This window comes from Mobula hypostoma, chromosome 9 (genome assembly GCF_963921235.1).
Source record: "Mobula hypostoma chromosome 9, sMobHyp1.1, whole genome shotgun sequence".
NCBI classification, from domain to species: Eukaryota; Metazoa; Chordata; class Chondrichthyes; order Myliobatiformes; family Myliobatidae; genus Mobula; species Mobula hypostoma.
In genome coordinates, this window is record NC_086105.1 from 141,141,699 (window position 1) to 141,166,079 (window position 24,381).

At 44.6% G+C, this 24,381-nt stretch overlaps 1 protein-coding gene across 4 annotated transcripts in view; it reads left to right on the forward strand.

The window, feature by feature from the left end:
• The window catches only part of caskin1 (CASK interacting protein 1), a 740,245-nt gene that overhangs the window by 528,394 nt on the left and 187,470 nt on the right, over positions 1-24,381 (forward strand). For all 4 annotated transcript variants that reach the window (XM_063059322.1, XM_063059323.1, XM_063059324.1 and 1 more), the window contains exons 3-4: positions 8,767-8,864; positions 16,582-16,727. In XM_063059322.1, the coding sequence (XP_062915392.1) occupies positions 8,767-8,864; positions 16,582-16,727 (244 nt within the window). The remainder of the gene's footprint in view (positions 1-8,766; positions 8,865-16,581; positions 16,728-24,381) is intronic.

Here is a 24,381-nt window from a genome sequence, read left to right on the forward strand (position 1 = left end):
CTATTGCATTGCTCACGCTTGAGTGCTTGGTGGCGGGTGCTGATGCTTTTTTTGCCGGTGGGGGGAGGGGGGTTTGTTGCTCGCTGCCGCTTATGTGTGGGGGGGGGAGTTGGGGGGACTTTGGGGTTCTCACGTTTAACTGTCATTCGTTCTTTAAGGCACTTCTCTGTTTTCGTGGATGTTTGCAAAGAAAAAGCATTTCAGGATGTATATTGTATACATTCTTCTGACATTAAGTTGTACCTTTGAACCTTTGAAACCTGCTCACAATACTCCAAATGCAATCTGAGCAATGCCTTACAAAGCCTCAGCGTTACATCCTTGCTTTTATATTCTAGTCCTCTCAAAATGAATGTTAACATTCCATTTGCCTTCCTTATCACTGTCTATTTTGTGGTAGAAATTGCACCATGATATCATGGCAATCCCATTAAACACACGAAGCTACGCACTGTTAGTTTGTCAGAAGTACTCTAGGTGCAACTTTAGATATCCATTGCAACTGTCCAAAGTAATGTTGGTAATATGGAACGTCGACATTTCCTTTCTCCACAGTGATGCTACCAGACCCACTGAGTTCCTCCAGCAGATTGTCTCTTGCTCAGATATCAGTCTATTGTGTCACTGCTTGGTAATGTGGATCCCATGTCTGAATCAACCCATTTTTCTGGGTTCTGTGTCTGCTGGAAATGTGGTCTCCTACACATTGCCAGTAAGTGTCACATTCCAGTGGATTGTGGCTGGTCCACATTCAGTGGCAACTTAAATAGGTGCACCTGCTAGTTAATGCAAATATAACGGCCAATGTTTCATGTAGATGTGCTCAATGGTTGGGAGAGTTTCACCCATGATGTGCTGAGCCGAACCCACTGCCTTTTGTAGAATTTTCCACTCGAAGGCGTTGGTGCTCCCATTCCAGGCCGTAATGCAGCCAGTCAGCACACTTTCCACCGCACATCTAAAGAAGTTTGCCAAGGTTTTTGACAATATGCTGAATCTCCACAGACTCCTGAGAAAGTAGGGGTGCTGTCGTGTTTTCTTTAGAATAATATTTATATGATGGGTCCAGGACAGGTCCTCTGAGATAGTGACACCCAGGAATTTAAAGTTACTGACCCTCTCCACCTCTGATCCTCCAATGATTACTGGCTCATGGCCCTCTGGTTTCCCTCTCTTGAAATCTACAATCTGTTCCTTGGTCTTATTGACATTGAGTGAGAGGTTGTTGTTATTACACCACTCAGCCAAGTTTTCCACCTCCCTCCTCTATGGTGATTCATCACCACCTTTGATACGTTCCACAACAGTGGTGTCATCAGCAAACTTGTAAATGGTGTTGGAGCTGTACTTAGCCACACAGTCATAGGTGTTAAGCGAGTGGACCAGGGGGCTAAGCTCACACCCCTGTGGTGCTCCAGTGCTGATGGAGATTGTGGAGGAGATGTTTTTGCCAATTCGAACTGACTAGGGTCTGCAAGTGAGGGAAGCCAAAATCCAGTTGCACAAGAGGGTACAGAGGCCCAGGTCTTGGAGTTTACTGATTAGTTTTGAGGGGCTGATCTTACAGCTAATAGTATTACATTAACCGCTACACCTCCATGAATGGCAGATCAGAAACGAAGGCCTATTTATTATCAAACAACAGGAATTCTGCAGATGCTGGAAATTCAAGCAACATACATCAAAGTTGCTGGTGAACGCAGCAGGCCAAGCAGCATCTATAGGAAGAGGTGCAGTCGACGTTTCAGGCCGAGACCCTTCGTCAGGACTAACTGAAGGAAGAGTGAGTAAGGGATTTGAAAGCTGGAGGGGGAGGGGGAGATGCAAAATGACAGGAGAAGACAGGAGGGGGAGGGATAGAGCTGAGAGCTGGACCGGTGATAGGCAAAAGGGGATACGAGAGGATCATGGGACAGGAGGTCCGGGAAGAAAGACAAGGGGGGGGTGACCCAGAGGATGGGCAAGAGGTATATTCAGAGGGACAGAGGGAGAAAAAGGAGAGTGAGAGAAAGAATGTGTGCATAAAAATGAGTAACAGATGGGGTACGAGGGGGAGGTGGGGCCTTAGCGGAAGTTAGAGAAGTCAATGTTGCTGGGAGACCGCTTTGCTGAACATCTACGCTCTGTCCGCCAGAGAAAGCAGGATCTCCCAGTGGCCACACATTTTAATTCCACATCCCATTCCCATTCTGACATGTCTATCCACGGCCTCCTCTACTGTAAAGATGAAGCCACACTCAGGGTGGAGGAACAACACCTTATATTCCGTCTGGGTAGCCTCCAACCTGATGGCATGAACATTGACTTCTCTAACTTCCGCTAAGGCCCCACCTCCCCCTCGTACCCCATCTGTTACTCATTTTTATGCACACATTCTTTCTCTCACTCTCCTTTTTCTCCCTCTGTCCCTCTGAATATACCTCTTGCCCATCCTCTGGGTCACCTCCCCCTTGTCTTTCTTCCCGGACCTCCTGTCCCATGATCCTCTCATATCCCCTTTTGCCTATCACCTGTCCAGCTCTCGGCTCTATCCCTCTCCCTCCTGTCTTCTCCTGTCATTTTGGATCTCCCCCTCCCCCTCCAACTTTCAAATCCCTTACTCACTCTTCCTTCAGTTAGTCCTGGCGAAGGGTCTCGGCCTGAAACGTCGACTGCACCTCTTCCTATAGATGCTGCTTGGCCTGCTGCGTTCACCAGCAACTTTGATGTATGTTGCCTATTTATTATATTTATTCTATTTATTGTAGACAGTATCACAAACTCAATAAAATGCATACCAGACGAAATCTGTGGAAAGTAATGTTACAGGTTAAGGAGCCTTCATTAGAACTGTGATAATGGAGGACCTTTGACTTGAAACATTAACTCTCTTCCTCTCTCCTCAGATGCTGCCTAACTTGCTGAGTATTTCCAGTGTTTTCTGTTTTCATTTCCAGCATCTGCAGTTACCTGATTTTTCAAGTTAATACAGTACATGACTAAAATGTCAAAGCTGAAACGCTGTGCTCTGGCCATTAAACTGTGTGTCCTCGGCTTGTAGTTAACCATATGTATATTGTTGGTGACACTGATGTGAATATTAGCATTGTGAAGGCCGCCACTCCAGCACAAACCTTCTATGTTGCACATAGTCACCTGTCAATGATACATGTGTGTCTCTAGATTACTCAAAGGCAGCACCTGAACTGAGCCAAACATTGCCAGCAACACACATCAAGGTTGCTGGTGAACGCAGCAGGCCAAGCAGCATCTATAGGAAGAGGCGCAGTCGACGTTTCAGGCCGAGACCCTTCGTCAGGACTTGAAGAGCCGAAGAAATTACAGATGGGGAGCAGTGAGAGATGGTTTCACTGAACTCCCGTCGAAGAGAGGATCTAAACTTCTTCGGTGTAGGCATCACCGGAAGAGGCTTCGCAGTAGTGAATTTAAACGCAAACAACAGGAATTCTGCAGATGCTGGAAATTCAAGCAACACACATCAAGGTTGCTGGTGAACGCAGCAGGCCAAGCAGCATCTATAGGAAGAGGCGCAGTCGACGTTTCAGGCCGAGACCCTTCGTCAGGACTTGAAGAGCCGAAGAAATTACAGATGGGGAGCAGTGAGAGATGGTTTCACTGAACTCCCGTCGAAGAGAGGATCTAAACTTCTTCGGTGTAGGCATCACCGGAAGAGGCTTCGCAGTAGTGAATTTAAACGCAAACAACAGGAATTCTGCAGATGCTGGAAATTCAAGCAACACACATCAAAGTTGCTGGTGAACGCAGCAGGCCAAGCAGCATCTATAGGAAGAGGCGCAGTCGACGTTTCAGGCCGAGACCCTTCGTCAGGACTAACTGAAGGAAGAGTATGTAAGGGATTTGAAAGCTCTCGGCTCTATCCCTCCCCCTCTTGTCTTCTCCTATCATTTTGCATCTCCCCCTCCCCCTCCAGCTTTCAAATCCCTTACTCACTCTTCCTTCAGTTAGTCCTGACGAAGGGTCTCGGCCTGAAACGTCGACTGCGCCTCTTCCTATAGATGCTGCTTGGCCTGCTGCGTTCACCAGCAACTTTGATGTGTGTTGCTTGAATTTCCAGCATCTGCAGAATTCCTGTTGCAAACATTGCCAGCAATGTTTTCTTCTCCACACAGGAACCTGTTGTACGTTAAGTAAAAACTAGTAGCATAGTGCATGCAGCGAGTACTCACTTATTAAATGAAACAATCCTTTCACTTCCCAGCAATAATTTTGCAAAGCAAACCTGGTTAATATATACTGCCTTCTTCAAAACTCTTATACGGAACTGGTTATCATATTATTAGACAGCAATTTCACGAGATGGTGACGAGGAGGCATACAGGAGTGAGGTAGGTCAGCTGGTTGAGTGGTGCTGCAACAACAATCTTGCACTCAGTGTCAGCGAGACCAGGGAACTGAATGTGCACTTAAGAAAGGGAAGTCAAGAGACACCAGTCCTCACTGAGGGTCTGCAGTGGAAAGGGGGAGCAGCTTAACACTCCCGTGTGTCATCATCTTTGGAGATCTATCCTGGGTCCAATGTATTGATGCAGTTATGGAGAAGTCTATAGTTTGAGGAGATTTGTTATGTCATCAATGAGACTAGCAAATTTCTATCGATGTACCATGGACAGCATTCTGAATTGGAGGGGCCACTGCGCAGGATCGGAAAAAGCTGCAGAGGGCTGTAAACTCAGCCAGCTCCACCATGGGCACTAGCCTCCCCATCATCGAGGACGTCTGCAGAGGGGCAGCATCCATCATGAAGAATCCTCACCATCCAGGACATGTCCTCTTCTAATTACTACCATCAGGGAAGCAGACAGGAAATTGATGACACACACTCAACATACAGCTTCCTTCCTCTCGGCCATCAGATTTCTGAACAGGCACCGAACCAACCTATGAGCACTACCACACTTTGTGCTGTATATTTACACTATTTTTATACATTTCCTATTGTAACTTATATGATTTTTTTTACATATTGTACTGTATTGCTGATGCAAAAACATCAAATTCCGCAACATTTGTCAGTGATAATAAACCAGATTCTGATTCTATAGACACTGGGAATCCCCAGCAAAGTGATTCCTGTTAGAGAGAAAAGAGATTTCTATCAATCTGATTTATTTGAACTGGCCGGGTCTCTTTATTCCTGCTGAAATTCAGTGCAAAGCTCCATGTTTAAGACTACTGGCTTCCGCTGTGATGCTTTCCACAGTGAGTGAGCCAAATGTGGAAAGTCTAATTGGGAAACCTATTATCATGAGACACCCTCAGGTTTTGTACCGCTCTCCAACCACATTTCCCTTAATCCGTTCTTGTGTCCAACTGTGCCAAATTGCTAGTACTGAGTGCTAAAAGTAGCTCAGTTGTTTTTCCAAGCAGTTGAACAGGAGGTGCCGGTGGTGATAATGATATCGGTGATTATGTCTGTTGTTCTCTATTGTGGGCTACCAACGAACACCGTATCCAGTGTATGACGCTGTTTGGAATGTCTATCAAAGGACAATGCCTACAGCTTATCAAACAAACGCCTGCTAAAGTTGTTGATTATTTGAGGGTTGGGGGGGACAAGTTGGTGCAGTAGTTGGAGCTGCTGTCTTACAGCTCCAGAAATCTGGGTTCATACCAAACCTCCACTACCATATCTATGAAGATTAAGTACAAACGTAGAATCTAGAAAGTAGAACAGTACAATGAAGGAAAAAAACCTTGAAAAATAAGTCCTCTAAAACTTAGCAGTGCAGGTCTCTTGATGGATTACTCCTCTGCTGGGGTATAGTCCACAGGTAACAGTCACCCTTTATCTCTGACCTCAGACTTAACCTTCAAAACAGCTACTTAACTTTGGCAAGCATAACATTGTAGTTGAGAACTTGCCTGCATCCAAACAGGAACATTCTAATCCTAGCTGACTTTTAGATTCAAAGTTCAAAGTACATTTATTATCGAAGTATGTATACTATAGACAACCCTGAAATTCATCTTCTTAAGGCAGCCACAAAAACAAAGAAACAAATAGAATCCATTAAAAAAGACCGCCAAACACACAATGTGCGAAAAAAGAAACTAATTGTGCAAACGATAAAAAGTAAACAAATAGCACTCAGAACTAAAGTTCATGGAAGTGGGTCCAAGGCCATGAAGCCAGTTCATCATTGGAGCCAGTCCAGGTGCCTGATAGATGCAGACCACGGCATCAGTTCAACGCAGAGACAAGATTCAGATTTACTTATCACACGTATATCGCAACGTACAGTGAAATGCATTGTGTGCATTAACAACCAGCACACCCAAGGATGTGCTGAGTGAAGCCCATTCGACACGTCCCACACTTCAGCACCGACATAGCACGCCCGCCGTGCTTGGCAGCAAGCTACACAAGCAGCAACAGCAACAAGAAAACAAAACAAGAAAACAACTGCAAAACAACCCCCTTTCCCATCACTGGCTCACACACACGGACAGTCCTCCAAACCCAGGGCACGCCATCTCTGCACCTCCAGTCCTTATCCCCGAGATCTCACTCTCACAGACTTCAGACTTCACCAATCATGGGTTTGGTCATCAGCCGCAGATTTCCAAGTCACATGTTCCAAACTAGATTTTCCAGGTCAAGTCAAGTCAGATTTATTGTCAGGTGCAGAAGTACGGTAGGGTACAGGTACAATGAAAAACATGCAGCAGCATCACAGCCGCATCAGTACAGACAGCAAACAGAATAAAAATTATACAACAGTGAAGAGAAATTAAGACTATCCAGTGTAAGACTTCAATGCAGAGACAAGTCCATGGTAGTGCAAGAGGAGGTTTGTAATGTTCCATTGCTGAGGTCGGGTCAGAGGTCTGCAAGTTGGTTCAAGAGCCTGGTGGTTACAACCGTCTTTTCATTACAACCCTTTTCTCCAGTGAAGAGGTACAGGAGCCTGAAGATACACAGTCAACGTTTTAGGAACGATTTCTTCCCCTCTGCCATCAGATTACTGAATGGACAATGAACCCATGAACACCACCTCATTATTTATGCTCACTTTTTGTGTTAATTATTTATCTTTTTAATATACAGTTCTTACTGTAATATACAGTATATTTTACATATTGCACTGTACTTCTGCCACAAAACAACAAATTTCACAACATACAATCCACTTTATTAGGTACATCTGCTCATAAATACAACTATCTGATTAACCAATCATGTTCAAAAACTCAATACATAAAAGCATGCAGACGTGGTCAAGAGGTTCTGTTGTTGTTCAGACCAAATATCAGAATGGGGAAGAAATCTGATCTATGAGACTGATCGTGAAAAGATTGCTGGTGCCAGACGGGGTTGTTTGAGTATCTTAGAAACTGCTGATCTCCCAGGACTTACAAGCACCACAGTCTCTAGGGTTTACAGGGAATGGTGTGATATACACCTAGTGAGCGGCAGTTCTGTGGGCAAAAATGCCTTTGTAATGAGAGAGGTCAGAGGAGAATGGCCAGACTGGTTCAAGGTGACGTGAAGGCAATAATAACTCAAATGCCCACGCATTACAACAATAGACAATAGACAATAGGTGCTGGAGTAAGCCATTCGGCCCTTCGAGCCAGCACCACCATTCACTCTGATCATGACTGATCATCCACAATCAGCACTCCATTCCTGCCTTCTCCCCATATCCATTGACTCCACTATCTTTAAGAGCTCTATCTAACTCTTTCTTGAAAGAATCCAGAGAATTGGCCTCCACTGCCTTCTGAGGCAGAGCATTCCACAGATCCACAACTCTCTGTGTGAAAAAGTTTTTCCTCAACTCCGTTCTAAATGGCCTACCCCTTATTCTCAAATCGTGGCCACTGGTTCTGGACTTCCCCCAACATCGTGTCCAATCCCTTACTATTATTAAGGGCATCCGTTAGTCTTTCGAGACCATGGATCTGCACCTGGAAAGTCTTCACTCTCCAGGGCACAGGCCTGGGCAAGGTTGTATGGAAGACAGGCAGTTGCCCATGTGGCAAGTCTCCCCTCTCCACGACACCGATGTTGTCCAAGGGAAGGGCATTATGACCCATACAGCTTGGCACCAGTGTCGCCACAGAGCACTGTGTGATTAAGTGCCTTGCTCAAAGACACAACACGCTGCCTCGGCTGGGGCTCGAACTCATGACCTTCGGATCGCTAGTTGAATGCCTTAACCACTTGGCCACGTGCCCACATAATCCTTTAATAATCTTATATGTTTCAATCAGATCCCCTCTCATCTTTCTAAATTCCAGTGTATACAAGCCCACTCGCTCCAATCTTTCGACATACGACAGTCCCGCCATCCCGGGAATTAACCTCGTGAACCTACAACAGTGGTGTGCAGAAGAATATCTCCAAACCACAACATGTCAAACCAAAGTGGATGGGCTACAGCAGCAGGAGACCATGGACATACACTCAGCGGCCACTTTATTAGGTACAGGAGTTATTGAATAAAGTGGACACTGAGTAAATCTAATTCAGATTCAGATTCTGATTCTGATTCCTGAACCTGGTGGTCTGTGCAGTAGTGTTCCGTTTCTGAGGATGAATTCCAGTCATCTGTGCCATGATTCTCAGCCCAGCCAAGATAGAGCTAAGCCACAAAAGACCTGGCAATCCAGGAATAGATCAAGACCTGAGAATTATGGTCTGTGTGGCACAGTCTTCTTTAAAACAAACCAGACCCCCTGGACAGGCAGCAAAAATTGTTGGTGGCCTACTGATCTCCTCCTTGCTCTTTGTTCCCGCAGGTTTTCTGCTCTGCACCACGCTGCCCTCAATGGGAATACCGAGCTCATCTCTCTGTTGATCGAATCCCAGGCCATGGTCGACATCAAGGACAACAAAGGTAATTTATTAGCCAGCAGCTCTGCAAGTTTGACCTTCACCCTGGGTAGACCCCAGTACAGTTACTCAATTCCTGGGTCAGATACACGCTGCACTGTGCAAGCAGTTGGGCATTTTTATCGAATTAAGAAATATTAATCAGATAAGGATTAAAGAGAGCGATTAACTTGTGCCACATGCACATCAAAATGTGTAATTAATGCATCGTTTCTGTCTACGGCCAACACAGACTGAAGATTGTTTTGGGGGAAGCCCGCACGCGTTGCTACACTTCCAGCATCAACGTACGGTGGTGAACCTGTGGAATTCATCGCCACAGGCAGCTGTGGAGGCCCAGTCATTGAATATATTTAAGGCAGAGGCTGATAGATTTGTGATTAGTCAGGGCATGAAAGATACGGGGAGAAGGCAGGAGATCGGGGCTGAGAGGGAAAATGAATCAGCCATGATGAAATGTTGGACCAGGCTCAATGGGCCAAATGGCCTAATTCTTTTTCCTATATCTTATAGTCTTATAGCATGCCCACAATTTACAAACCCTAATCAAGTAGTGACAGGCGCGAGATACGCATGTAGTGTCCGAGTTAAAGTGCAGAGTTCTCAGGAAAGTTATGTGCTGTATGCCTTTATTCAGGAAAGATATTGGGGCTGCACCATGCAATTCCAGTCTCAGGAGACTAATGTCAGTAGAAGGAAATTACTGGAAGAAATTTCTACAGGACATGATTAATCTACACTCGGAAAGGTTGGGATTAATGAAGAACAGTAAACATGGTGTGTTGGAAGGAAATCCTGCCTGACAGAATGTAATCTGACTGAAATTTTCAGAGGTAATAGGATAGCGCAGTTGATGTGAACATATAACATTCCATGAGGACGCATGAGAACATATAACATTCCATTTGGCACTTTGCTTAGAACTTATGGGATCCAAGTTGAGGTGCTAAATTGGATCGAAAATTGGCTCGGAAATTAGAGGCAGAAGGTAAAAGTAGAGGGTTGCTTGGTGATTGGAAGCCTATGACTATTGTGTCATTGCGCAGACCCTTACTGTTTCCTATTCACTGTACGTTAACAATCGGGATATGGACGGAAGAGGTATGAGTGGTGAATGCACAAATAGCATAAAAATGATGATGCTCATGATAGTGAAGAGGGTCTCATTCTAAAGGAAGCAAGCGTTTTCCACTGAGGTTGAGTAAGACTAGAGCTAGAGGTCACGGGTTAAGGGTGAAAAGTGAAACGTTTAAAGGGGACATGAGGATAAAATTCACTCAGAGAGTAACGGCAGTGTGCCAGAGGAGGTGGCGGATGCAGGTTCAATGTCAACATTTAACAGAAGTTTGGATAAGTACATGGATGGGAGGGGTATGGAGGGCTATGGTTCCAGATGCATGTCGATGGGAGTAGACAGCATTATAGTCTTTAGAAAGAACTAGATGGGCCAAAGGGCCTGATTGTGCACTGTAGTTCTATGATGATATGGGGTAATCAGTAAGGAGGGCAAGGCAATAGCAGATGAACGGTAATCCTGTGATGTGATGCATTTCAAAAGAACTACTAAAGCTATGGCAAGCATTGTAGAGGATTGAGGAAGAGAAAGGCACAACAAAATGATCAAAGTGGTCATAATGTTGTTTCCTGAGGTAATGACAAAGGTTGTGCTGGTTACTTCAAGAACTGAACGACAGCAGGGAAGCAGCAAATCTTGAACAAGTTTGTGTGGGACTTCGAGCTTCTGTACCCCCTGCCCGAAGGTAGCTACGAGAGGATGGCGTGGGCTGGACGGTGGGCATCTTGGATGATGGAGGGTGCCTTCTTGAGCAGTGTCTTTTGGAGGTCCTACCAATAGGAGGGAGGGATGCGCCCATGACCTGTTGGGCTGAGTCCACTCCCGTGCGTTCCAATTGTCATATCAGACCATGAGGCGAACAGTCAGGATACTTTATAAAGTACATTTGTAGAGGTTTGTCAGAGTGTTCGGTGACGAGCCAAACCTCCTTATCTTCACGAATTTGATGCACTTCTCCAGTACTGGTATATAATCCTCCTGTTAGCATGAGATCAGCAATGCCAAATCTTCATCAACTCTTCATATTTCATGTTATAAAAGAGCAGTAATTTGAAAATCATTGAATATTCAGAGGGGAAAACTAATTTCTTGCTGAAAATGACTTCATTATTTTTCCATTTCACAGCATTGAAATGCTGAAATGTGAAGCACTTTATAAAATCTCTCTGAAGTTAGGATTGATTAGTTACATTCTGGGATTTCACCTTTGTCTCTTTCCAGAATTTTATCCTAATTTCACATCTCCCTTCCCTAGAAGCAAAAATGTTTTGCAATAATTTATGTATGAGAAAGAGTCCAATTTTCTTTTCATATAACTTTCCATGCTGGGAAAAGGAGATACTGTACATCATTTAGACAGCAGCTTAGAACATAGAACATAGAATAGTACAGGACAGTACAAGGCCCTTCGGCCCACAATATTGTGCTAACCCTTAAACCCCACCTCCCATATAACCCCCCACATTAAATTCCTCCATATACCTGTCTAGCAGTCTCTTAAATTTCACTAGTATATCTGCCTCCACCACTGACACAGGCAGTGCATTCCATGCACCAACCATTCTCTGAGTAAAAAACCTTCCTCTAATATCCCCCTAGAACTTCCCGCCCCTTACCATAAAGCTAATGTATTTTAACGACTCCAGCACCTCCTCTCCCTTAATATCAACATGCTCCAGAACATCAACCTCACTCATATTGTCCTCACCTTCATCAAGTTCCCTCTCATTGGTGAATACTGAAGAGAAGTATTCACCGAGGACCTCGCTCACTTCCACAGCCTCCAGGCACATCTTCCCACCTTTATCTCTAATCAGTCCTCCCTTCACTCCTGTCATCATTTTGTTCTTCACATAACTGAAGAATGCATTGGCGTTTTCCTTTACCCTACTCGCCAAGGCCTTCTCATGCCCCCTTCTTGATCTCCTCAGCTCCTTCTTAAGCTCCTTTCTTGCTACCCTATATTCCTCAATAGACCCCTCTGATCCTTGCTTCCTAAACCTCGTGTATGCTGCCTTCTTCCACCTGACTAGATTTTCCACCTCACTAGTCACCCATGGTTCCTTCACCCTACCATTCTTTATCTTCCTCACCGGGACAAATTTATCCCTAAACATCAACCACATGTCCTTAGCACATTTCCCTGCAAAAACATTATCCCAATTCACACTCACAAGTTCTAACCTTATAGTCTCATAATTTGCCCTTCCCCAATTAAAAATTTTCCTGACCTCTCTGATTCTATCCTTTCCATGATAATTATAAAGGCCAGGGAGCGGTGGTCACTGTTCCCCAGATGCTCACCCACTGAGAGATCTGTGACCTGACCTGGTTCATTACCAAGTACTAGATCTAGTATGGCATTCCCCCTACTCGGCCTGTCAACATATTGTGACAGGAATCCATCCTGGACACACTTAACAAACTCTGTCCCATCTACCATTGGAACTAATCAGGTGCCAATCAATATTAGGAAATTAAAGTCACCCATGACAACAACCCTGTTATTTTTGCACCTTTCCCAAACCTGCCTCCCAATCTGCTCCTCAGTATCTCTGCTGCTATCAGGGGGTCTATATAATACTCCCAACAGAGTAACTGCTCCCTTCCTGTTCCTGACTTCTACCCATACTGACTCAAAAGAGGATCCTGCTACATTACACACCCTTTCTGTAGCTGTAATAGTATCCCTGACCAGTAATGCCACCCAAACTCCCCTTCCCCCCCTCCATCCCTTTTAAAGCACTAAAATCCAGGAATATTGAGAATCCATTCCTGCCCTGGTGCCAGCCAAGTCTCTGTAATGGCCACTACATCATAATTCCATATATGTATCCAAGCTCTCAGTTCATCACCTTTGTTCCTGATGCTTCTTGCATTGAAATACACACACTTTAGCCCTTCTATCTTACTATTTTTACACCCTTTATTCTGCTTCTCTTTCCTCAAAGCCTCTTTATATGTTAGATCTGGCTTAACTCCATGCACTATACTTGCAGTTCTTGCATGACCTTTGTCCTCCTCCACCTCACTATCTGCTCTAACACTTTGGTTCCCCTCCCCCTGCAAATCTAGTTTAACCCCCCCCCCCCCAGAGCAGCCCTAGCAAATGTCTGTCAGGGAAGGAAAGGGGCCATTCTTACCCAATCTGGCCCATCCATCACTCCAGACTCACCAATATGAATCAGTATTCCTTCAGTTTACGGGTTCCTAATTTGGGGCCCAGAAACACCTCAGTTAGTGGCAGTGGTCCATGGCATTAAAAAAGGTTGGGAAACCCTGCCTGAGCAAGCCAGTCAGTTCAGGGTGGCCACTTTATGTAGGCCTGACCACGATGTCCACATCCTGTGTATAAATAATAATATCATGGAGCCTATTATTAAAGATAAGGTTTTGTGGAGCTTGGAGGCGCATGACAAAGTTGGCCAAAGTCAGCATGGTTTCCTTAAGGGGAAATCTTGCCTGACAAATCTGTTGGGATTCTTTGAGGCAGAATAGACAAAGGAGAGTCAGTGGATATTATTTACTTGGATTTTCAGAAGACCTTTGACAAGGTGCCACACATGAGGCTGCTTAACAAGATAAGAGCCCATGGAATTACAGGAAAGATACTAGCATGGATAGGTGATTCTGGGAATGATAGAGTTAACATATGAGGAGCATTTGGCAGATTTGGACCTGTACTCACTGGAATTTAGAAGAATGTGTGGGGATCTCATTGAAACCTACCAAACATTGAAAGAACTAGATAAGGTAGATGTGGATGGGATGTTTCCTGTGGTGGGAGTATCCAGAAGTAGAGGGCAAAGCCTCAAAATTGAGGGGCGACCCTTTCGAACAGAGGTAAAGAGGAATTTTTTTTTAGCCAGAGAGTAGTGAATCTGTGGCGTGCCCTGCCAGGGACAGCTATGTGCATATTTAAAGTGAAAATTGATCACTTCCTGATTGGTCAAAGCATCAAAGTTTATGGCAAGCAGGTAGGTGAGTGGGGTTGAGAGGGGTCCAGGATCAGCCATGATGGAATGGCAGAGCAGACTCGATGGGCTGAATGGCTTAATTCTGCTCATATGTCTTATGGTATTATGGTCTAAGACTGGATGATTGATAGGAGACAAAGAGTCAGAATAAATGGGGTCTATTCTGGTCGACTGCTGGTGACTATTAGGGTTGTGCAGGAGTCAGTATTGGGACCACTTCTTTTCACAAAATTGTCAGTGATTTGGATGATAGAATCGATGGCTTTGTGGTCAAGTTTGCAGATGATACAAAGGTAGGTGGATGGGAAGGTAAGAATGAGGAAGCAGGGAGTCTGCAGAAGAGTGTAGATTGGAAGAATGGGAAAATAAGTAGCAGATGGAATATAGTGTAGGGAAGTGTATGGTCATGCACCTTGGTAGAAATAAAGGCATGGACTATTTTGTAACTGGGGAGAAAATTCAAAAATCAGAGGTTCAAAGGGACTTTGGAGTCCTTGTGTAGGATTCCCCAAAGGTTACCTTGCAGATTGAGTCAGTGGTAAGAAAGGAAAATGCAATGTTAGCACCTATTTTGAGAGAACTAGAATACAAAAGCAAGGATGTTATGCTGAGTGTTTGGATGGCACTTGAAGTATTTTGAGCAGTTTTGGGACACTTATCCAAGAAAAGATATCCTGGTATTGGAGAAGATCCAGAGGAAGTTCACGAGAATGACATCAGGAATGAAAGGGTTAACGTATGAGGAGCATTTGATGGCTCTGGGCCTGAACTCGCTGGAGTTTAGAAGGATGAGGGGGATCTCCCTGAAACCTATTGAATAGTGAAAGTCCTAGATAGAGTGGATGTGGAGAGAATGTTTCCTATAATGGAGAACAGAGATGAGGAGGGATTTCTTTTGCCAGGGGATAGTGAATCTGTGAAATTCATAGACAAAGATGGCTAACTCATTGATTATACTTGATAGGTTCTCAATTAATCAGGATATCAAAGGTTACAGGGAGAATGGATTGAGAGGAATAATAAATCAGCCATGATAGAATGGCAGAGCAGATTTGATGAGCCAAGTGGCCTATGTCTGCTCCTATATCTCATGGTCTTACAGATTTTTAGCATTTAATTAGTATTTAATACTTGATTTAGATTAGACAAGGGAAGTTATCTACAGTTCGTGGAATAATTCTTTAAAACACAGTGTTTTATGACAAATTATTAGATTGCCTAGTGCTGAAAAAGTTGGCCCTTGAGGTGAGCTGTTGGCTTAATCTTCTACCACCTTCCCTAAGCAGGCTGCAAGTGATTAGGAGAGCAGGGTCTTGGTGAGAGTAAATTTGGAGTGCAGTTTTGTCAGCATTATATAAAGAAGCATGCCTTTGCAAAGGCGGCAGTTCAGAGACAGTTCATTCTGAGAAGGAGTCATCTGAAGAGGCATACTTGAGCGAGTCTGGCCAATCTCCAATAGATTTAGAAGTACGAGAGCTGACATTTAACATGTAAGATTCTGACATGCCTAGCAAATGATTCTTCTGGGATAGGGAACTCAAAACTTAATATAGTTTTATTTAAGGGTTATTTATTTAAGATGGAGGTGAAGAGGGATTTCTTCACCAGGACAAATCTTTAGCATTCTCTTTTACATAGAGCTATGGAGTCAGAGTTGTTGAATGTATAGACTATTTTTAATTTTATTTACTTATCAAGAAACAGTACAGAGTAGGCCCTTTTGGCCCTTCGAGCCTCATTGCCCACAATCCCCCAATTTAATCCTGGCCTAATCACAGGACAATTTACAATGGGCGATTAACCTACCACCTGGTAAGGTCACGGGGAGAACATGCAGGCAGCAGTGGGAATTGAACCTAGGTCGCCTGTACCGTAAAGCGTTGTGCTAACCACTACGCTACCGTGCCGCCCCAGATTTTCGGATTTGAACTGCAGGGGAGTCAAGGATTATGAAGAATGGGCCAGAAGTTGGAGATGAAGTCAGGTTTTGATCACCCCTGGTTATATTGACTGACGGAATGGCCTTAAGGGAGCACATGACCAATTTTGAGTCCAATTCAAAATAAGTTGAATTGGTTTATTATTGTCACATGTACTGAGGTACAGTGAAGAACTTTTTTGTGCTGTCATTCACATCAGCTTATCAATGTAGTTCAAGAGGAAACAGTAAGAGAGGGCAGGATAAAGCGTTCCAGTTACAGAGAAAGAAATACGGTGAAAGGCCACAAGTTAGATTGTGAGGTGAACTTTCTTACTTACTGTCCTTGACGCTGTTGGTGCTTAGGGCAGCAATGAAGGCTTCTTTCATTGCTCTTCCTGTAACAGTTTTATTTTTGGCCAGTCAGAGTTGTTAGCCCTGAGCTGAACCCTTGAAGCTGGAGGACTGGTAGACCACTCTTAGTCTAGCCTTGACCCTTTGACCTGTTTGGCCTGGGCGACCCTACTAAGAGTCAAAGCACAAGGTCCTGATGCCAGCTAACATAGCTTTCAGGGTCATTGAGGCACACAAGCCTCCAAACCCTATGACAAAGTTGAGGTCCTTTCGGTCGATTGTGAGGTGGAGAGTCCACCTTATCATACGAGGGGACCGTTCGGTAGTCTTACAGTGGCTGGGTAGAATCTGTCCTTGAGCCTGGTTCTGTTGACGTGCCTCTGGTCCTATGTTACAGCGATGAGACCATTACACTACGCAGCGTGGCAGGGGAAGGCGGAGCCGATGAAAATGCTTCTGAAGGCAGCATCGAGCGTGAACTCACAATCGGAGGAAGGGCAGATCCCGCTGCATCTGGCTGCCCAGCACGGACACTATGAAGTGGTGAGGAGAGAATTTCCAAGTTAAACATTATTGTTTTTTTTTGTGTCCTTCCCTAGACTGAGATGGAAAGATGATTAAATTATACTTGCGACCTGACTGATTTATTGGCCTAAATATATTTCACTGGGGAAGGGACAATCCATGGGCACAACTATAACTCTGAGTGTGTGTGTGCATAACCCTGTAAACAATCCAATAAATAATATATAGTGATGAATTATTTCCACTTTACATTGTAGTTGAACCTAATGGGTAAATGAACCAGAGGGCAGAGGAGGCAAGTTCTTTTGCAATGGTGACACGTGATCAGGACACACTGTGTAAACAGTTTCAACAGTAACTTCATAAAGAGAAATACTGTACAATTTTACATGGAAAAAAAATCTCGTTTATTGGGGTCTCAAACTAATTGGGACATTCTTCCTGAAACAGGCATAAAGAACTGTTGAACATTAAAGGGTCTAAATCAAAGGTTCCCAGAGTTTTTTATGCCATGGATTCCTATGATTAACTGAGGTGTCCATGGACCCCAGCTTGGGAACCTTTGGTCTAGATAGAATAGATGAGGAGAGGATGCTTCCCAGTAGTAGGGGAGTCTAAGACCAGAGGGCACAGCCTCAGAACAGAGGGACATCCATTTGAAGAGATGAGGAGGAATTTCTTTAACCAGAGTGTGGCGAATCTGTGAAATCCATTGCCACAGATGGTTGCGGAATCCAAGTCATTGGATGTATTTAAAGTGGAGCTTAATAGTTTCTTGAATGGTAAGGGTGTCAAAGGTTACAGGAAGAAGGCAGGAGAATGGGGTTGAGAGGGATAATAAATTGGCCATGATGCAATGGCAGAGCAGACTTGATGGGCTGAATGGCCTAATTCTGCTCTAATGCCTTATGGTCATATGGAATGAATGGTCCTTTCTTTGTTGATCAGATTCTATAAAGTGTGTTGCAATGATGAAGAGGCAATCTGTTGCTTTCGGTTTGCTCCCTGTTTAAGGACTGCATCAGATGGTTAACTGCTCTCTGGGTTCTAACATTGATTGTAGAGGCTCCCAGAGACTTGGGAGGTGACAGAATAGCATGCTGGTTAAATTAATGGACAAAGAGCAGTACGCTTAGCCATTGACCAGAGAAATTAGTTCAATTCTCTTTTCTTAATTTCTATTTTTATTTATTTATTGGGATACAAAGTGGAGTAGGCCCTTTGCATCGCTCAGCAACCCTCGTCTAATCACGGGACAGTTTACAATGACCAATTATAGTCATTGTCATAGTCATAGTTATACTTTATTGATCCTGAGGGAAACTGGTTTTTGTTACAGTTGCACCATAAATAATTAAATAGTAATATGTAAATTATGCCAGGAAATAGGTCTAGGACCAGCCTATTGGCTCAGGGTGTCTGACCCTCCAAGGGAGGAGATGTAAAGTTTGATGGCCACAGGCAGGAATGACTTCCTATGATGCTCAGTGTTAACCCATCAACCAGTACATCTTTGGACTGTGGGAGGAAACCAGAGCACCCGGAGGAAACCCACATGGTCACAGAGAGAATGTACAAACGCCTTACTGGCAGCAGCTGGAATTGAACCTGGGTTACTGGTACTGTAAACCATTGTGCTAACCACTATGCTACCGTGCCACTCTACTGCTTGTTTAATTTATCTATTTTGTGTGTAAATATATTATATATACATAGGCAGAATAAATACTGTACTTCACAGAGTTTTCTATCATTATGTATTGCATTGTACTGCTGCCACAAAGACAACAAATTTCACGACATATTCCAGTGATATTAAACCGGATTCTGATTCCGACTTCCATTGTTGTATCCGTACAATCTAAACTCAGGGATCTAAATGGATATGAATGGAAGAGGTATTGGCAGTAAACACACAGATGACACAACAATGGTGGTGGCTGGCTATTGAAATGGCCTGCTAATTCAGAGGCACTGTGTAATAGACATTAAACGCTAACCCAATCAAAGGTGTCTGCTTCCTGAAATGAAGTCAGATTTAAAAAAATGTAGAAGAAGGGAGAGAATTTGATACCAATTGGGAATGTTCATCCACTTGGAATCTCCTATCGAGCCTGGTCTCATTTGCTGGGAGTTTTGCTTTTCAAAGAATAACATAAACATTCTTCTGAACAGGATCAAAGCAGCAGGCAAACTAAATCAAGAGATATTGCCTCCAGCGCACAGTACCATTTTCGAAAAATCGTGAGATGTCAGTGTTTTAGTTTGTGAAGTGGTGCCTGGACCCTGAGGTGGTTCACCCAAGGTTAGCTCACTCCCCCCCTAACAAAGCCCAGAGTCTCACCTTCCATTCCTTACCCCAACGATGCTTCTGCTTCTTTGTAATGTGCAAAGGTCATTCAGCTGAGCAAACTCTACAATAAATAAGAAGCTGTTTGAAGTGATGCATACGCATGCAGTACCCTCACAGATGGCCGTGCTCACATTATTGGAACAGTTATCACATCTCACTACTGATCTCTGGGTTGTGTATGATGACATTTATATTCAAAGGTTCATTTAATATCAAAGTATGTATACAACTCTGAGATTCACCTTCTGCAGATAGTCACAAAACAAAGAAAACCATGGAAGTCAACAAAAGAAAGATATCAACCACTGCCCCCCCCCCAAACTCCTATCCCCCCTCTTGCACACAAAAACCTAACAGGTCACTCCACACGGAGAAACGGCATCTAAAACATCAAACCCCAGATCTCCAACCCCCTAGCTCGCCCAAAAAAGCTAACATCTCACCCACATGGGAAAACAGCAACAAGAACATGAAACCCCAAACCCCCAACCGCCTCCTTCGCACACAAAAAGCTAATAGGTCTCTCCGCACGGAAAACGGTAACGAGGATATCAAACCCCCAAGCCCCCAAACACCAATACGCCAATCGGCAACAAGAAAGAACTGGAAAAAACTCAGAAAACTGAAGGAGACCGATATGAATGACAGTTATTTTGAACTACAGCCAACAGTCCGATCCATCAATCTCCGAGGGGGACGTATGTACTTTGATAATAAAATTGACTTTGAACTCTGTGCTAAAAGGAGAAGTTGGACAAACTTGGGTTATCTTCTCTGGAGCAGCAGAGTTTGCAGGGTGATCTGATAGAGGCTTGTAAGATTATGAAAGGCATAGATAGACAGCTGGTTCATTTTCTCCAGGGATGAAATGTGCTAATACTGGAGGGCATGCATTTAAAGTGAGAGGAGGGAAAGTTCAAAGATGTTATGAAGCAAGATGTTTTGAATAGAGCATGGTGGCTGCTTGGAATATGCTACCAGGGGTGATGGTGGGGGCAAATGTTAGAGGAGTTCATCACGCACAAAATTCTGGAGGAGTTTAAGACATCCAGCATCTGCACAATCTCTTGTGTTTAAGAGGTGGTAAAGTGGCTCTTAGAAAGGTGAATGAATATTCAATGAATGGAACAATATGGACATTAGGTAGGCAGAAGAGATTCATTTAGTTAGGCATTTAACATAGAACATAGAACAGTACAGGCCCTTTGGCCCACTATGCTCTGCTGACCTTTCAGCCTACTCCAAGATCAATCAAACCCTTCCCTCCTACGTAGCCCCCACTTTCTTTCATCCATGAGCCTAAGGGTCTCTTAAATGTCCCTAATGTATCTGCCTCAACCATTACCCCTGAAAGGTGTTCCATGCACTCACCACTCTGTGTAAAATACTTACCTCTGACATTCCCCGCCCCCACAGAGTTTCCTCCAAATATCTTAAAGTTATTTAATTACTAGTTTAAATAGTTTGGCCCAACATCATGGGTTGAAGGCCCTGTTCCTGTGCTGTACTTTTCTATGTTCTTTGTCCTAGGTTACTGTGTAGATATAGGCACGTCTGTAGTTAGTCTTACAATTGACTTGTAAGTCAGGTTATGCAGGTGTATTCTACCAAACTTGGAACCTATTGGTTAAGTAGAAGAACTTTGAAATCAAGGTTTCTGGGTATATCACCACAGAAAAACGTAAAGGTCAACTTTCTGGGTAGTTTGTAAAGGTTTGAATAGGGGATCGGTGGTTTTCACACTTGTACGTTGGTCCAGTAGTCAAATTAAATTAAGCTTGGTATGATTCAACTATTTTTCTTGCAAAAGCATTTTGTATTTTCATTGTGATTTCATCGTTTAGAACATAGAAACATAGAAATCTACAGCACATTACAGGCCCTTCAGCCCATAATGTTGTGCCGACCATGTAACCTACCCTAGAAGCTGCCTAGAATTTCCCCAGCGCATAGCCCTCTATTTTTCTAAGCACCATGTTACCTATCTAAGAGGCTCTTAAAAGACCCTTATCTAACCTTACTTAAAGCAATGAAACTGTGAAGCATAACAAATGTTTTAATGGAATATAAATTAAAAATATTACCTGTACTTTGAAGAAGAAAGGTAAATGTATTTTAAACCTAAGCAATGTGCTCTTTTTTAAAATTGGAGCAAGGTGCGACTTATACACCAGTGGAAATTATACACTGACTTTTACCATAAGTCCACAGGCTCCCAAATCCTGAAGTGATTCCCAATACAACGCTGCATGATGACAAGGAATACCAAGAGAAGCGAAGGAGATGCCGACAGGAGGAATTGCATTGTCGCATTGCAGAGCTCTCTGCCCAGTGTGATGGGATTGTTCCACTGTTTCATGTGTGACTTCTGCAGTTGTGCAGATAGAATGCGTTCAGTAGCAGGAGCAGTGTCCGATGAGGCCGTCTCTCGCTCTGCTCACCCACAGCTCCAGCCCGCCGTTGCTGCGTCACTCCCCTCATTCAACTTCACTTTTCCGGCGTGGACTCCTCAGGACCTCCTACCAGTGCACAATATAGAGCCACTGCAGAAAGTGGAAGATGGATTTACAAGGATGCCACTGGAACTGGAACAGAAGGAATTATGGGGAAAGGTCCAATTCTGAGGCTCAGAACTGAAGATTTAGATACGATGAGATGAAAGTCCTCACATTTTCGACAGGGCTGCATCAAGAAGACAATTATATTCCAGGGGAGTCCAAAACGAGGAAGAATAATCTGTAATTGGGTGGATGGATTGGTAGTTGGATGTGCCAGTGAGAAAGAGGAGTTGAGCACGTGAAGATGCTTCGACAATCTGTGATTGGTCTCCAACCTCGTCGCAAATTCGTCTCCTCTTACATAGACAGGTAGATGGGACTAGGCAGTAGATCAAAGTTCAAAGTACACTTACAACATTCACAACACGCTGGAGGAACTCAGCAGGTCGGGCAGCATCCGTGGAAACGATCAGTCAACGTTTCGGGCCGGAACCCTTCGTCAAGACTGTAGAGGGAAGGGGCAGAGGCCCTATAAAGAAGATGGGGGAGAATGGGGGAGATGGGGGAGATGAGGGTGGGAAGGAGAAGGCTAGTAGGTGCCAGGAGAAAAACCAGTAAGGAGAAAGATAAAGGGGTGGGGGGGGAGAAGCAGGGAGGTGATAGGCAGGAAAGGTGAAGAAGGAGTAGGGGAAAACACAATGGGTAGTAGAAGGAGGTGGAACCATGAGGGAGGTGATAGGCAGCTGGGGGAGGGGGCAGAGTGACATAGGGATAGAGGAAGGGAGGGGGAGGGAATTACCGGAAGTTGGAGAATTCTATGTTCACACCAAGGGACTGGAGACTACCTAGACGGTATATGAGATGTTGCTCCTCCAACCTGAGTTTAGCCTCATCAAGGCAGTAGAGGAGGCCATGTATGGACATATCTGAATGGGAATGGGAAGCAAAGTTGAAGTGGGTGGCTACTGGGAGATCCTGTCTGTTGTGGCGGATGGAACGGAGGTGCTCGACAAAGCGGTCCCCCAATCTGCGTCGGGTTTCACCGATGTAGAGGAGACCGCACCGGGAGCACCAGATGCAATAGATGACCCCAACAGACCCACAAGTGAAGTGTTGCCTCACTTGGAAGTACTGTTTGGGGCCCTGAATGGTGGCAAGAGAGAAGGTGTAGGGACAGGTGTAGCACTTGCGCTTACAGGGATAAGTGCCAGGTGGGAGATCCGTGGGGAGGGACGTGTGGATCAGAGAGTCACGGAGGGACTGATCCCTGCGGAAAGCGGAGAGGGGTGGAGAGGGAAAGATGTGCTTAGTGGTGGGGTCCTGTTGAAGGTGGCAGAAGTTGCGGAGGATAATGTGCTGGATCCGGAGGCTGGTGGGGTGGTAGGTGAGGACAAGGGGAACTCTATCCCTGTTGTGGTGGTAGGAGGATGGGGTGAGGGCCGAAGTGCGGGAAATGGAGGAGATGCGGGTGAGGGCATCATTGATGACAGCAGAAGGGAAACCACGATCCTTAAAGAAAGAGGGCGTTTGAGATGTCCTGGAACGGAAAACCTCAGCAGATGCGGCGGAGACGGAGGAACTGGGAATAGGGAATGGCATTTTTGCATGTGGCGGGGTGGGAAGAGGTATAGTCGAGGTAGTTATGAGAGTCAGTGGGCTTGTAGAACAGCAGTCCCCAACCACCGGGCTGCAAAGCATGCGCCACCAGGCAGTGAGGAAACGATATGAGTCAGCTGCACCTTTCCTCATTCCCTGTCACACCCACTGTTGAACTGGAACGCACGCGCGGTCATTACCTGCGCGTCATCCATGTCAGCACGGGAAGGAGATCAACTCCTCGAGCTTGCAAATGAAGTCAAGGGTAAATATCCTGAGATAGCCACGAAAGCACTAAAAACGTTGCTTCCATTTCCAACATATCTCTGCAATGAATGCAACGGAAACTAAATTGCGGAATAGACTGGACATAAGGAACCCCCTTCGAGTATCGCTGTCTCCCATCACCCCGCGATGGCATCGTCTTGTTGCAGGAAAACAAGCTCAGGGCTCCCACTTATTCAGCGATATTGGTGTGTTGCAATGATTTTATATGTTCATACGGGGAAAATACGTGCTGTGTGTTTAATATCCAAACGTTACTTAAAATGTTATGATGCTATTGACTTACTTATATAACCATATAACAATTACAGCACGGAAACAGGCCATCTCTGCCCTTCTAGTCCGTGTCGAATGCTACTCTCACCTAGTCCCACCGACCTGCACTCAGCCCATAACTCTCCATTCCTTTCCTGTCCATATACCTATCTAATTTTTCTTTAAATGATAATATCGAACTTGCCTCTACCACTTCTACTGGAAGTTCGTTCAACATTTACTTCAAGCTTCCCTCTCCTCACATGATAATTGACTTATCAGTATATTCATGCGAGGAAAATATGTGCTGAGTGTTTAATATTAAATTCGTTAGATAAACCCTTTTAGAAATGAAATTGAGTGTATTAGCCACTTATCACCTATATTCCGGTCGTGATTAACCCCCCCCCCACCGAACAGAATCGCCAAAAGTGATTTGTAGGGGAAAAATCAGCACGTTCACGCATGCGCACTGGTGCCCGCGCAAGGCTTCATGGTCACTGTAGTCTTTCTCAGAGTAAACAACGTATCTGACTGCTACTCTTGTCTGTTCACAATCCTACCACCCCCCCACCCCGCCCCCAGTCAGTCGGTCCGCAAGAATATTGTCAATATTAAACTGGTCCGCAGTGCAAAAAAGGTTGGGGACCCCTGTTGTAGAAGATGTCAGTGGGCAGTCTGTCTC